This window comes from Oncorhynchus gorbuscha, linkage group LG10 (assembly GCF_021184085.1).
Source record: "Oncorhynchus gorbuscha isolate QuinsamMale2020 ecotype Even-year linkage group LG10, OgorEven_v1.0, whole genome shotgun sequence".
Classification (NCBI taxonomy): Eukaryota; Metazoa; Chordata; class Actinopteri; order Salmoniformes; family Salmonidae; genus Oncorhynchus; species Oncorhynchus gorbuscha.
In genome coordinates, this window is record NC_060182.1 from 89,253,491 (window position 1) to 89,268,667 (window position 15,177).

The following is a 15,177-nucleotide window of genomic DNA, read 5'->3' on the forward strand; positions in this document are numbered from 1 at the left end:
TGTATGTAAACTTCTGACTTCAACTCTGTGTGTGTGTGTGTGTATGTGTATATATATTTATATATATATGCATGCTACCGTTCAAAAGTTTGGGGTCATTTAGAAATGTCCTTGTTTTTGAAAGAAAAACACTTCTTTTGTCCATTAAAATAACATCAAATTGATCAGAAATACAGTGTAGACATTGTTGATGTTGTAAGTGACTATTGTAGCTGGAAACAGCAGATAAAAAATTTAAAAAAGAAGAATGAATATCTAAATAGGTGTACAGAAGCCCATTGTCAGCAACCATCACCCCTGTGTTCCAATGGCATGTTGTGTTAGCTAATCTAAGTTTAGAATTTTAAAAAGGCTAATTGATCATTAGAAAACCATTTTTGCAATTATGTTTGCACAGCTGAAAATATTTGTCCTGATTTTAAAGAACCAGATAAAACTGGCCTTCTTTAGACTAGTTGAGTATCTGAAGCACCAACATTTGTGGGTTCGATTACAGTTGCAAAATGGCCAGAAACAAAGACCGATCTTCTGAAACTCGTCAGTCTATTCTTGTTCTGAGAAATGAAGGCTATTCCATGCGAGAAATTGGCAAGAAACTGAAGATCTGGTACAACGCTGTGTACAACACCCTTCACAGAACAGCGCAAACTGGCACTAACCAGAATATAATGAGTGGGAGCACAACTGAGCAAGAGGACAAGTACATTAGAGTGTCTAGTTTGAGAAACAGACACCTCACAAGTCCTCAACTGGCAGATTCATTAAATAGTTATCGCAAAACACCAGTCTCAACGTCAACAGTGAAGAGATGACTTGTGGATAAAAGAGTGCTTTTGATAACTATTTTTTGCAATTATAATTTGTTTTTTCCATCTGTTTTAAGTGGCCACCTATCACATTGTGTTGCGCATACTTTTTTATCTTCTCATGATCAAGGTAGCCTACTATGTATAAGCATTGATTTGTTCCTAATTTAGTTTTGAACAAAAACAGTCCCAAGATATATATTTTTGTCATATATTATCAAAGAAATGATACGAAAGTATATATCATATGGATGATCATATATTTAAAAAATATGTCCATTGCAAAAGTTGAACGCACTGACTAAGTCGCTCTGCCTAGAGTGTCTGCTTAATGTAATTGTAAAAGGGGTAGCCTAACACAGGAGGCTGCTGAGGGGAGAACAGCTCATAACAGAACGGAGCAAATGGAATGAAATCAAACACCTGGAAACAATGTGTTTGATACTATTCCGCTCTAGTCATTACCACGAGCCCGTTCTCCACCAACTTCCTGTGTAGCCTACCATCCACATATCTAATTTTTTTTTGTATTCCCAGGTTAATTGTGACCTGCCCTGAATTCTACTCAAAATGTGTTCCATTCCTGGATTGCCAATTCCAGGATCCCAAGTCACAGTTCTCATTACAAGGGTAAACCTAAATCCTATCTGTTCTCTAGTGGAATTATGGGGAAACTTTGATCAAGAAAGACAACATGCTTACCAGCAAATGAGAAGGGGAGTTCAGATTCCCAGACAGAGGTTTTGTGAATCAGAAGGAAACCCCGGAGACTTGTGTCTAGCTCATCTGAATGGGACCTGGCACAGAGCTAGGATCATTTCTAGACATGGGCATCATTACAATGTGTTTCTCATTGATGAAGGGAGAGCTCATGTTGCTACAAACAACACCTTAGCATGGGGTCAGAATGACTGTTTTCTTTTACCTCCAGAAGTGGAGTTCTGTGTTCTTGCCAATGTATCCCCCTTATCCCATGAAAACAAATGGACTCCAACAGCCTCATATTTTTTGGAGTCTCTTTGCGGCAAAACGGTCAATGGAATGGTTCAGGATGTATTGATGCCAGACAGAACAGTCCTCCTTTATATTCCGATCATTAACAAACATATGTATGAAGTCGGCTTTGCCAGAAAACTCCCCAGTGACAAGTTCAAACAACTTGTTCTATCGTCTCTGAACGTTCCAAAGAGTCAGGTCTCCTCCACAGAGACATTGCCACCTACAGTGTCACACAAACGGACTGATGCTGGGAGAGAAATTGAGAAGTTTCAACAATTCTTCTATCCAGAACTGCTAACAGACTTCATTGAGACTGTGGAAGTCACAGAGGTTATAAACCCACAGCGTATCTTCTGCAAACTCTCAATTTTCTCTCAGGAGCTGAAGAAACTCTCTGAACAGATTAATGAATACTATGAAGGAAGATCTACTTTTTGCAAGGCCAGACAGACGGGCTCAGGCTCTCCATGTGCAGCAAGAGGGAGCAATGGCAAGTGGTATAGATCTCTGCTACAGCAGGACATTGGATCAGAGAGTGCTGTGGAAGTACTACTTGTCGATGATGGGAAGACTGACTTTGTCCATGTGGGTGACATCAGACCACTGGCTGCCAAGTTCTTCAGAATGCCAGTTGTAACTTATGTTTGCTCCCTCCACGGTATTGAGGACAGAGGCATTGGATGGACAGTGGATGAAATCAAGTATCTGAAATCTGTGCTGCTGCACAAGACTGTCATTGCTAAATTTGAATATCACAACTTGTCAGAGGGCATCAACTGTGTGACACTCTATGGAGACGACAATGTAAACATCAACAATCTTTTTGGAGTGAAAGAGAGATGTTTTCTGGAGTCAGAGAGGCCTCCACCACGAGTTACAGAGGAAAGCTTTACCACAGACATACAAAACAGTGTGCATCCCCTTACCACTCCACACTTTCCGTCAGCAACAGAAACTGTCCTCAATGAACATTGGTTCCAGGTAGGAATCACCTTGGAAGTCAAAGTATCTTGCATTGAAAGTCCGGCAAAATTCTGGTGCCAGATGGCACAGGAGAGTACAAGTCTTCAGATCCTTATGCAAGAAATGCAGTATCATTATACCTCCAGTCCTCCACAGCAAATTGATGGAGACATTTGTGTTGCTCTGGATCATGACAATGGTATGTGGTACAGAGCACGGATTGTTGAGAATGATCGGTCTCCCCATGTAGATGTGCAGTTCATAGATTACGGACAAACCAGGCGTGTCTCTCTGCAGGACTTGCGACCCCTGGACCCAGTGTTTCAAAGACTGAAGACCCAGGCCTTTCAGTGTTTCCTGCAGAATCTGAACACTCCTTCAAGTCCTGTTCCAGCAGAGTGGAGTGATGCTGCCTCATCGGAGTTCCAGAAGTTTGTAGATTCCACTGCTGACTCTAATGTAGGATTGAAATGCACCGTACATGCAGTCATGCGTGACACCCAAGGCTTGGTGATTAATATGGTAGATATTGAAACACCAGTTCAAAGTGCATGCAAACTTCTGGTTCAGAAAGGAGTAAAGGCCCCAGCACCTCCAAAATCTCCTACACTTCCGTCTGCCCCGCCCGACACTGAAAACTTCTCATTACACAACATTGAAGTTGGAGGGAAAGAGAAGGTGTGGATAACTAGTGCAAAAAGTGTTGCTCACTTCTATGGCCAGCTTGAAAGAAATTCTCATGTGAATGACAAATTGACAAAAGATCTTCAGCATTTTTGCCACCAACCACTGCAGAGCACAAACTGTCCTCAATCACTAGAAACGGTTTGTTTTGCTAAATACACTGATAACCAGTGGTACAGAGGACAGATTAAAGCAACACATCCAACCCTTGAGGTTCACTTTGTGGATTATGGGGACACAGTCACATTGAGTCAATCAGACATCCTTCACTGTCCTGTAGAAGCCGCCTCGCTCATGTCAGTTCCTGTGCAAGCTGTTCCATTTGGACTCTTCGGTGTTCCAGAAGATGTATCCCAAGAGGTCAACCGCTGGTTTGAAAAGCATGCCACAGACCTGCACTTTACTATCACAGCGGTGGCTAAAGACTCTGGTGGAAAGCTTTTAGTTGAACTGTATGACGGAACAACACATATAAATGAGATGGTTAGAGAGAAGCTAAAAGAGGCGAGACCGGGAAAAGAAATAATTTTAGTCCAATCGCCTTCTCTGAGCTCTAAACTATCAACTCCTTCAAGATGCGCAGATCAATTTCAGACCAAATGTAATTTGCCAGAATGTGTGCAAATGCCAACATCTCCGGATTGGGCTGCGAGGGGAACAGTAATAAAGCACAGTAGCACTGCAATGGGTTTCACATCCCCGCAAAGAAACGTTGGACAGTCTACTCCTCAGCAGTCACTGTTGGACAAACCTGAAAAGAAGCCCATGGTTGAACATGATGGACAGATGTGTCGTTTCTCCAAACTCACAGACCTTCCCTCAAGATCCTTGAAACCAGGGTTGGTAACAGAGGTGTATGTTTCACACTGTAACAGCCACTCTAGTTTCTTTATTCAGTTGACAAAGGATGAAGATGATATATTCTCTCTTGTGGAGAAACTAAATGGCTCACAGTCATCTTGTGATGCCACTCCAGTTGACTTGAACGAACTGCAGCTCGGTGACTTGGTGAATGCGGAGTATCCTGAAGACAGCTCATGGTATCGTGCAGTTGTTAGGCGCAAACCTGGGAATGGAACCGTTCATGTTGAATTCATAGACTTTGGAAATGAAGCAATTATTCCATCCCTGAAAGTGAAACAACTCGACAAGCAGTTCATAGAATATCCCAGGTTCAGTATTCACTGTGTACTTAGTAGAATAACTAATGCCAACAACAAAGAGACATGGGAGGAAGATGTCACATCGATGATCAAAAAGGCTACAACAACAGAAAACGCTGAGAAGAAACTGGCATGCGCATTCATGAAGGAGACCGGATCAGTTTGGGAGGTCAGTCTAGAAGATCAAGGTATTGTGTTGGCACATTCGTTAGTTGAAGCTAGTCAAACAGGCAGAGAAGATGTATCACAACTGTCTTGTTCAGGTGAAAACACGATTCCCCTGCTGTACAAGAAGCCAAGCGTTTCCCAAAACCAGGCTTTAGATGTCTATGCGTCCTCTATAGTTGAACCTAACTACTTCTGGTGTCAACATGCAAACTCTGAGGAGCTTTACAGGATCTCAAGAATTGTTCAAGAGTTTGTAAATTCTGCCCTGCAGGACCCTGTCCTAATGGATACCCTGAACCCCAGAAGTCCTTGTCTGGCTTTCTTTGCTGAAGACAACCAATGGTATCGAGCTCAGATCATTCACAAAACTAATGATCTTTTCACTGTTCTTTTTGTGGACTATGGAAATGAGTCCGAAGTTGATCCCAAGGCGATAAGGTCAATTCCACCTCCGCTACTAGAGAGCGCCCCTCAGGCCTTCCTGTGTTCTCTGGCTGGAGTTGAGCAACCAGAAGGCGCCTGGGATAACAACGCTGTTGATGAGTTTTACCAGCTTATCGTAGACAAACCACTTAAAGTTACAGTTCAGAAAATGTATAATGATCTGGAAAGTCTCCCCACACAATACCAGGTCAAAGTGGAGTGTGAGGAGCATGTTATCAATGACTTGATGAGAAGTTACTTGCATTGCTCCGATTTGCACGTCCACAGCAAAACAGAGTGTGCTGACGAGCTCTTCTCCTCTGACATGACCATTTCAAATGAAACCTTGAACCGGTCTGAGTATAAACGTCTTACACAAGAAATAACTCCCAAATTGAATTCCACTGAGGTTCCAGTGATGGATAGATCACCAAGCACCACGCAATGTTCAGGAGACACTCTGGCAGTCAGGACAATCTCTTATAATGATCTTGCAGGAGTCTCCTCAAGTGGATCCAATGTTCCTTCCGAGAGTGTCCCCAAACTTGAAACTCTTCCAAAACGATCAATAAAACCAGGTTGGGTAGCAGATGTCTATGTTTCACAATGCAACAGTCCATCAAGTTTCTTTGTTCAATTAGTAGAGGATGAAAAGTGTCTGTTCTCTCTTGTGGAAAGTCTCAATTCTGACCAATCAGATCTTGTTGCACTCAAGAACGTTGCCAATCCGCAGCCAGGGGATCTGGTGAATTCGGAGTTTCCAGATGACTGTTCCTGGTATCGTGCAGTCATTCTAGAAACAAATGGAAAAGACAAAATGCATGTGCAATACATAGACTTTGGTAATGAAGCATTCATTTCACCCCTCAAGGTTTGCAGGCTGGACACCCAGTTCCTGGAGCTCCCAAGATTTAGCATCCATTGTTCTTTAAGTGGACTTGCGGACACTAAATACAAAGGATTGGAGCAGGAAATGTGTTGCCAGTTCAAAAAAGTTGCAGGTGCGGACAGTGCAAGGAAATGGGAATGTAAGTTCATCAAAGACACTGGATCCACTTGGGAGGTCTGTCTGGACCAGAACATCATACTAACAGATTCACTAAATATGTGTTGTTCAGCTGGAGACTCTACTCACCTTGACCGACAAAGCCCAAGTTCGGGATCTTTGCCATCCCAGATAGAGAGGAGTGACCGAGAGCATAATACACTGCTGCAATTCTGGAAACTGGATATATTCCTGGGACAGACTTTGGATGTGTACGCCTCCTCCATAGCGGGCCCTGGTTATTTCTGGTGCCAGTATGCAAACTCAGAGGAGCTTGCTGAAATCTCTAAAGTTTGTCAGCTCATTGGAAACTCTGAGCATAAGGACACAGTCCTCATGTCTACCCTGAGCCCTGGAAGTCTTTGTCTGGCTCTCTTTGCCAAAGACGAGCAATGGTATCGAGCTCAGATTGTTAGCAAAATGGATGTTATCTCTGTTGTCTTTGTGGATTATGGAAATGAGTCAGAAACTGATTTGAAGTCTTTGAAGTCTGTTTCACCTCAGCTACTAGAACACCCTCCCCAGGCCTTTCTGTGTTCCCTGGCTGAATTTGAGAACTCAGAAGGCAGCTGGGATGACAATGCCCTTGATGGGTTTTATGAGCTCCTTGCTGATAAGCCGCTGAAAGTGACAGTTCAGAACATGGATAATAATAACAAGCTCCCCATTCCTCAATACCAAGTGAAAGTAGAGTGTGAGGAGCTGATTGTAAATGACTTCATGAAGACTTGCTGGAGAAGCTCCCCCGCCGAGTCTCAATCAGGTTTGTAAATGTTCTCAACTCTTGTCTCAATGTTCTCTTTATTGAGAGTTATACCGTGATCCACTTCTGAGTAAAGGGTATGTAGTATTTCACTGATGTCTCCATAGAATGCTTGTGAGTTCATTTGAACTCTTTGCTTTTTGTTCTGTTGAAGGTTACCTGTGCTTCAGATTAAGTTTTTAAACTTTTGAATTCTAATATTGTTTAGTAGTACTACTATAGATTTAAAATGTTAAACTTTATTATTCCATTGGGCAATTTAGTTTGCAAATAAAAAATAATGCCTCACATGTAAAGACAAAATCAGTCAATAATCTCAAGTCAATCATCAGTATACATTATAAGCATGTACATTATAAATAATGTCAATTCATGCTTCTTCCCTTTCAGAGGAAGCGGCTAATCATTGTAACTGTCAACAGGAAGAAACTGATGATTGAATCTGGTTTGGTCAGATTTTTAGTCCTAATTTGCATCAAGACTTTAGAAGTGATGAAGTTGTTGGATCCTCAAGATTGTATATGTTAGCACAATGTAGACATTAATGGCTGTAAACACATCTACGGGGGTGGCAGGTAGCCTAGCGGTTACGAGCGTTTGGTCAGTATCCGAAAAGTCACTAGTTCGAATCCCCGAGCGAACAAGGTGATATCTGTCAACAAGCCCTTGAGCAAGGCACTTTACCCTAATTGCTCCTGTAAGTCGCTCTGGGCGAGCGTCTACTAAAATGTAACAAAATGTACTATTAAATGTGACTATTTTCAGATTCAAAATACCATAGCTGTAATGTTTTTGTAACTGTTTGAATATGTTATGTGGTGAATGATCTTGTTTTATTTGTGGTGTCTGGGATTCCCACTTGTTGTTTCTCCCCCCAAAAGTTCACATTTAGAGTTTTCCTATGCCAATGATCTGTGTTGTCTTTGTCCATGTGACTGACTAGTTTTCAATATAACTGCTACTAAACTTAATGCACTTGGAAACAACAGGTTTTGAAAAGCTTGTAGATGGGAATTTCAAAGAATGTTTCAATGACCGTGTTAGTATCTGTCTTGGAATGTCATGACATTGTACCTTGTTTGGAATTAAAAGCAATAAAATGGGACTGAATGCATTATCAAAATGATTGTTTGTAGTTTTATACTCAAGTTCAAATTGCCTACTTTTTGTCAGTTTTTTTGCCATAATTGTCAAACATTTTTGCATAGTAGTCATGTATGAATTAGTTTTCCCTTTCACGATTAGAAGGATCAATTAACCCAAATCCAATTCTGCCTTGAACCAGGAAGTTTTACTTCCTCCTTCCTGCACCAATCTAATTTTAATCTAATTTTAATCCTTGAGGGAGGAGTGTACAAGTGCACACCTCAGGAAGTATGAACGAATTGGGAATTGAGCTAATGTGTAAAACTTTTCCCCCCCCCAGTCCACCAGTGGGCAAACATACCTACTGGTTCATTTTTGCCCTGCTGATCATGGGTCAGTTTTGCATTTCCCCACTAATGGTTAAGGGTTGGGGGAGGGGAAGCTGATGCTGTAAGACAACCCTCTTGTTTTGTTGAATGTTGCTTGGCAACCTCTTCCCCCCCCCCCCCCCCCCAATCCGTGTTAGAAATGACAGAGTTGCACCAGGCAGCTGCTGCTGGAGACTTTGATCTAGTGGAGGAGATTCTGAACAAGAAGAAATGTAACCCCAATCACAGAGACCTAGACTGGAACTACAAGACACCGCTTCACTGGGCAGCAGCCAAAGGTAGTTGTCTTTAGAAGGTTTGTGTCCGTTAAACAAGAGGGCTGCATTCAGCAGGGTATAATTGGCCGCCTTTCGTTCCAGTTCTCTGCTGCCTGTGACTGGAACGAATTGCAAAAATCGCTGAAGTTGGAGACTTTTATCTCCCTCACCAACTTCAAACATCTGTTATCTGAGCAGCTAACCGATCGCTGCAGCTGTACATAGTCTATCGGCAAATAGCCCACCCATTTTTACCTACCTCATCCCCATACTGTTTTTATTTATTTACTTTTCTGCTCTTTTGCACACTAATATCTCTACCTGTACATGACCATCTGATCATTTATCACTCCAGTGTTAATCTGCAAAATTGTAATTATTCACCTACCTCCTCATGCCTTTTGCACACAATGTATATAGACTCCACTTTTTTTTCCTATTGTGTTATTGACTTGTTAATTGTTTACTCCATGTGTAACTCTGTGTTGTCTGCTCACACTGCTATACGTTTATCTTGGCCAGGTCGCAGTTGCAAATGAGAACTTGTTCTTAACTAGCCTACCTGGTTAAATAAAGGTGAATTTAAAATATATAATAATAATATATGCCATTTAGCAGACGCTTTTATCCAAAGCGACTTACAGTCATGTGTGCATACATTCTACGTATGGGTGGTCCCGGGAATCGAACCCACTAACCTGGCGTTACAAGCGCCATGCTCTACCAACTGAGCTACAGAAGGACCACTAAAAGAAAAAAAAGAAAATATATTTTTAAATGTTGTGGAACTTTAAGCTAGAAATATATTATAGAACAAACATGGTGTGCTGTTTTATAGAACAAACATGCCTCTCTGACATGTATAATAAGGAATCACATGGGTTCTGTTTGACATGTCTATTTGCAACGTTCCACAACGTTTGCCTACTGAAGATGGTGCCCTATTCCCTATATAGTGCACTTCTTTTGAACAAATTTGTGCACTAATTAAGGTATAGGGTGCCATTTGGGACACATAATTTATCAAATCATGCTTATTATGAACTGCATTGTGTGACTCTTTCTTGTGTTTTATTTTTTAAATATGTTATTGTCACATTTAGTCCCTGTTTCCCAGGACAGACAGAGATTGTTAGAATTCTGGTGGAGCACGGAGCCAGAGCCTGCCTGAGAACTGATAGTGGATGGACACCTGCCCACTTTGCAGCCGAGGCTGGGAGACTTGGAGTGCTGCGCCTGCTCCACTCATTACACGCCCCCATAGACAAAGAGGACTTCTCTGGTGATAAACCAGTCAGAATAGCAGAAGTCTATGGACATAATGACTGTGTTCGATTTCTTGAAAGGTATGTATTGTCAGTGGTGAAAAGTACCCAATTGTCATACTTGAGTAAAAGTAAAGATACCTTAATAGAAAATTATTCAAGTAAAAGTGAAAGTCACCCAGTAAAATACTATGTGAGCAATAGTCTAAAGTATTTGGTTTTAAATATACTTAAGTATAGAAAGTAAATGTAATAGAAAGTAAATGTAATAAAAAATACACTTAAGTATCAAAAGTATAAATAATTTCAAACTGCTTATATTAAGCAAACCAGACGGCACAATTGTCTTGTTCTTTAATTTACACACTAAAACACGCAGATATAATTTACAAACAAAGCATTTGTGTTTAGTAAGTCCGCCAGATCAAAGGCAGTAGGGACGACCAAGGATGTGAGTGGACCGTTTTCATGTACTGCTAAGAATTCAACATGTAACAGGTACTTTTCGGGGTCAGGGAAAATGTATGGAGTAAAAAGTACTTTATTTTCTTTAGTAATGTAGTGAAGTAAAAGTTGTCAGAAATATAAATAGTAAAGTAATGTACAGATGCCTCCAAAAACTACTGAAGTAGTACTTTAAAGTATTTTAATTAAGTATTTTACACCACTGTGTTTCGTATATTTATAGTATAATATTTATTCAATTTCGGTGATTAAAAAAATATATTTTTATTTTACTCTGCTCTGACACGCAAACTTTACTGTTGTGGTTAATTGAGTCTAGTCTACTAAAAATGTGGGTAATGAATTGTGATTGATATTAGAATAACTTTGCCTCTTAACAGACGTCTTTAAGTGTAGTTTAAGTACAGTACACACCACGATTCCCTTCAAAAAGTAGGGCACTTTCGCATGTTCATCCCAGAATAATTCCAGCCTCTGAACTGTGAACACGCCAGTTTTCCTTCAATTCCAGCGCTTGACTTGGGATGAAAGCGGTGCAGGAGCGGTCTTTTTTTTTCCAAGTCGGTCCATTAGACAGAAATTCCCAAATTACATTATGCTATAGAGACACCTGATTATTCTCTAAGGTTTCATACACATTTTGACAGATGGAATTTCATGACTTTTTGATGACTTCCCATGACTTTTAACCAAATTTCCATGACCAATAATTGGTGGTATCTATATAGCCTACATGAAAGTCTGCATAAATGTGGTATTGACACTAGAAGGCTGCTGAGCTTATCAAGGTCCTGTCAATCAGCTGATGTTTAGGCTACAGTGTGGTGTGTTCGAGCAGAGCTTATCAAGGTCCTGTCAATCAGCTGATGTTTAGGCTACAGTGTGGTGTGTTCGAGCAGAGCTTATCAAGGCCCTGTCAATCAGCTGATGTTTAGGCTACAGTGTGGTGTGTTCGAGCAGAGCTTATCAAGGCCCTGTCAATCAGCTGATGTTTAGGCTACAGTGTGGTGTGTTCGAGCAGAGCTTATCAAGGCCCTGTCAATCAGCTGATGTTTAGGCTACAGTGTGGTGTGTTCGAGCAGAGCTTATCAAGGCCCTGTCAATCAGCTGATGTTTAGGCTACAGTGTGGTGTGTTCGAGCAGAGCTTATCAAGGCCCTGTCAATCAGCTGATGTTTAGGCTACAGTGTGGTGTGTTCGAGCAGAGCTTATCAAGGCCCTGTCAATCACCTGATGTTTAGGCTACAGTGTGGTGTGTTCGAGCGGAGTTTATCAAGGCCCTGTCAATCATCTGATGTTTACCTCTGTTTAGGTCCTCCTAGAGGACGGTTGGCCACCCTTGACATAAGATATTGCAACATTTCAACCAAATACGTCTTTTTATAGAATGATTCCCTCATTCAATGAATCAGGGATAAAATGGATAGGGTAGTCTACTTCAAGTCAAGGTAGCTAGCTAAGACGTTTATAACCATATAAGGCTAAAATATTCACGTTTCAGGGAAGATCTATGCATAGCATGGAAGCTATTTGTCAATGAGGCAATGTTTTGGAAAAATTACAGTCCTCAGAATTATACTGACCATAAATGCAACATGCAACAATTTGAAAGATTTTACTGAGATAACAGTTCATAAGGAAATCAGTCCATTGAAAAACAGTCATTAAGCCCCAATCTATGGATTTCACATGACTGGGAATACAGATACAGTATGCTTCTGTTGGTCACAGATACCTTAAAAAAAGGTACGGGCGTGGACCAGAACCAGTCATGTGAAAAAATAAAAAGTAGAAATGCATTATTCACATACATTAATTTTTCAGCTCTGTACTGGGTTACTATCAGATGAGTCCTGTGACACTTGTTGGGTCATATTAGTGTGTAGCCCAAACGCTACAGTTGTTTGTGAGAAGATCCATTTTCGGGATGTTTCTTGGTCTGACGAACACCGCGGTCGCTCTGCTACCTTCCACCACAAATGCGGAAGGCCAACATTGGCGCGTCATAGACATTAAAGTGGCGGATACTGTCGATTGAGACACAGCCCATACAAAAAAACATATCTCTAGCTTAACAGATGGATTTAAAAAATATTTATTGCAGATGAGGTAATGATGCTTTCAATACAACATGGGGAAAAAACTATGTCAAATCATGACGTCTGTGATTTTCAGGTTGAAGTTCTAGAAAGAGCCCTGAGTTGCCAAGTTGGATGACCATTCACAAAGATATTTCCCAGTCGGAGCTCGTTCTTTTTTTCCAGTTGTCTTTCCTTGAATGCACTGAAGTCGGTTGTCAGAGATTTCCGAGTTGTTTTGAACGCGGTATAAGAGAACGTGCTGAACCAACATTCACTAATGAATTAACTAATGTCAGGAAGCAATGCAATTACGCATTAGATGACGCATTCTCAGTAAGGGTGAGTGAGTATAGTAGCCTATGTTAATATTTGTTGTTTACTGCATAAATGTTTACTAAACAGTATGTTCTAAATCCTATGTAGTGTGATTAGTACACATGTGCAGTTCTAGTCAGTAGCCTAGTAGGCAAGACCGATTTCGGACACGGCCATCATTGTAGATTCCCAAATTGAACCCTGCCATCATTGTAGATTCCCAAATTGAACCCTGCCATCATTGTAGATTCCCAAATTGAACCCTGCCATCATTGTAGATTCCCAAATGTAACCCTATTCCCTTCCCATGGCTCCGGTCAAAAGTAGTGCACTTTGTAAGGAGTAGTGTTACTTTTAGGATGCAAGCCCATGTGTGTTATGTGCAGTAGATTACTTCCTGAATGTGATTGTCTGCATCATATTTCAGTGCAGAGCCAGAGTGCAGGAACTACCGCCAGATGGCAGTGTTAAACAGCTTTCCATTGGACGACACGGACAAGGAATGGGAGGAGCAGAGAAGATAGGAACAAAACAGGACTGGAAAACAAGGGATTACCTCATTAACAAAAACATTATTGGGAAAACAGTAATATAGTTTACCCGAACCAATTTTAAAAAATGTTACACCACGAAAAATACAGACATTACATACATTTCATTGGCCATACAGTATGAAAAACTGTTCTGGAAACAGCTGTAGGTTACACATGATGCAATTCATTTTCCAAATGATCAATTCCTATGATGTAATTCTCCATTCTACATAACATCTAATATATAGGCTATATTACAACAGAAAAATAAGGCCACAATTCTAATAAATGATACATGTAGGACATTGCACATACTTTCTCAGTGTCAGAATTTCAGTTGATTAGTATGGGGTTTAATTTAATGTAAACTAATCCTAGATGAATAAACAGTATTGATATACAACGTATCTAAAAAAAAGAAACAGAATTGTCAAAATGGGATAAAAATATCATTTCGTCTTCATCGTGGATGCCAGTTTGGAACTTTCACTCACTGCTGACTGTACCTGCTGGTGAAGAGTGAAATAGATAAATAATCAATTAGCTATGACATTACATCCAGTTGGTTTAGACCAATAAATAAATTGTGATTTGTAAACTCACTTTTATGTTGAAATATTTCATTAGTGCAACACGAATCTGTTTGGAAGGAATACATATTGTTTTTATTGTAATGGGTTTTTGTTTTGCTACATATTTCAGTCTCATTCATCAGGTATTGTTGCCTGGTTTCCCATCCACATCACTCCTCCAGCCAAACGCCACACCCACTAATGTTTCTTCTCCAACTGAGTGGGTGCGTTAAGTTAGATTAAACTTTTGCATGGTTGTGTAAACAGTTTGTACTGAATGACACGTTTCCCCAAAATGTTCTCGAACTGACTGAGGTATGTTTTCTCTGTTTGGTGGGTGCGGTGTGGCTTGAAGCAATAAGTGATATATTTACAGGCCAGCAGCCATGCTGACAGCGTTTCCCAACCCACAACCCAATAAATGATTTGATATTCAGATAAAAATGTCTGTATTGGACCTTTTTTCAGTAGCTTACCGGTTTTTCTCCAAAATATGCAGTGAGTAGAATGAAGAGACCCTGTAAGAGATGAAAAACAACAACATTAAAACCTTGTGACATGAAGAAGGAAAAGTCTACTCCTACTCCCCCCCCCTCCTGCGTTAGACGTTGTCTACCCCCCCCCTCCTGCGTTAGACGTTGTCTACTCCTACTCCTCCACTCCTGCGTTAGACGTCGTCTACTCCTTCCCTCCTGCGTTAGACGTCGTCTACTCCTTCCCTCCTGCGTTAGACGTCGTCTACTCCTTCCCTCCTGCGTTAGACGTCGTCTACTCCTACTCCTCCACTCCTGCGTTAGACGTTGTCTACTCCTCCCCTCCTGCGTTAGACATCGTCTACTCCTCCCGTCCTGTGTTAGACGTCGTCTACCCCCCCCCTCCTGCTTTAGACGTTGTCTACTCCTCCCCTCCTGCGTTAGACGTTGTCTACTCCTCCCCTCCTGCGTTAGACGTTGTCTACTCCTCCCCTCCTGCGTTAGACGTTGTCTACTCCTCCCCCCTCCTGCGTTAGACGTCGTCTACTCCCCCTCTCCTGCGTTAGACGTCGTCTACTCCTCCCCTCCTGCGTTAGACGTCGTCTACTCCCCCCTCCTGCGTTAGACGTCGTCTACTCCCCCTCCTGCGTTAGACGTCGTCTACTCCTGCCCTCCTGCGTTAGACGTCGTCTACTCCTGCCCCTCCCGCGTTAGACGTTGTCTACTCC

At 41.4% G+C, this 15,177-nt stretch overlaps 3 protein-coding genes across 3 annotated transcripts in view; 2 read left to right on the forward strand and 1 right to left on the reverse strand.

The window, feature by feature from the left end:
- Positions 1–1,447: 1,447 nt before the first annotated feature.
- LOC124046707 (tudor domain-containing 6) lies at positions 1,448–8,124 on the forward strand. Its single transcript, XM_046367408.1, has 2 exons — positions 1,448–7,014; positions 7,405–8,124. Exons 1-2 carry the CDS (start codon positions 1,515–1,517, stop codon positions 7,452–7,454), a joined length of 5,550 nt encoding a protein of 1,849 aa, XP_046223364.1. The 5' UTR covers positions 1,448–1,514; the 3' UTR covers positions 7,455–8,124.
- A 500-nt stretch (positions 8,125–8,624) lies between these two features.
- Positions 8,625–14,751, forward strand: LOC124046709 (ankyrin repeat domain-containing protein 66). The gene is made up of 3 exons (XM_046367410.1): positions 8,625–8,767; positions 9,864–10,092; positions 13,299–14,751. Exons 1-3 carry the CDS (start codon positions 8,629–8,631, stop codon positions 13,393–13,395), a joined length of 465 nt encoding a protein of 154 aa, XP_046223366.1. The 5' UTR covers positions 8,625–8,628; the 3' UTR covers positions 13,396–14,751.
- adgrf3a (adhesion G protein-coupled receptor F3a) overlaps positions 13,750–15,177 on the reverse strand; it is a 33,827-nt gene continuing 32,399 nt past the window's right edge. Inside the window, exons 15-17 of the mRNA XM_046367409.1 lie at positions 14,453–14,494; positions 14,008–14,043; positions 13,750–13,913 (exon numbers count right to left, since the gene is read on the reverse strand). Coding sequence (XP_046223365.1) covers positions 13,854–13,913; positions 14,008–14,043; positions 14,453–14,494 — 138 coding nt within the window. The 3' untranslated portion in view covers positions 13,750–13,853. The remainder of the gene's footprint in view (positions 13,914–14,007; positions 14,044–14,452; positions 14,495–15,177) is intronic.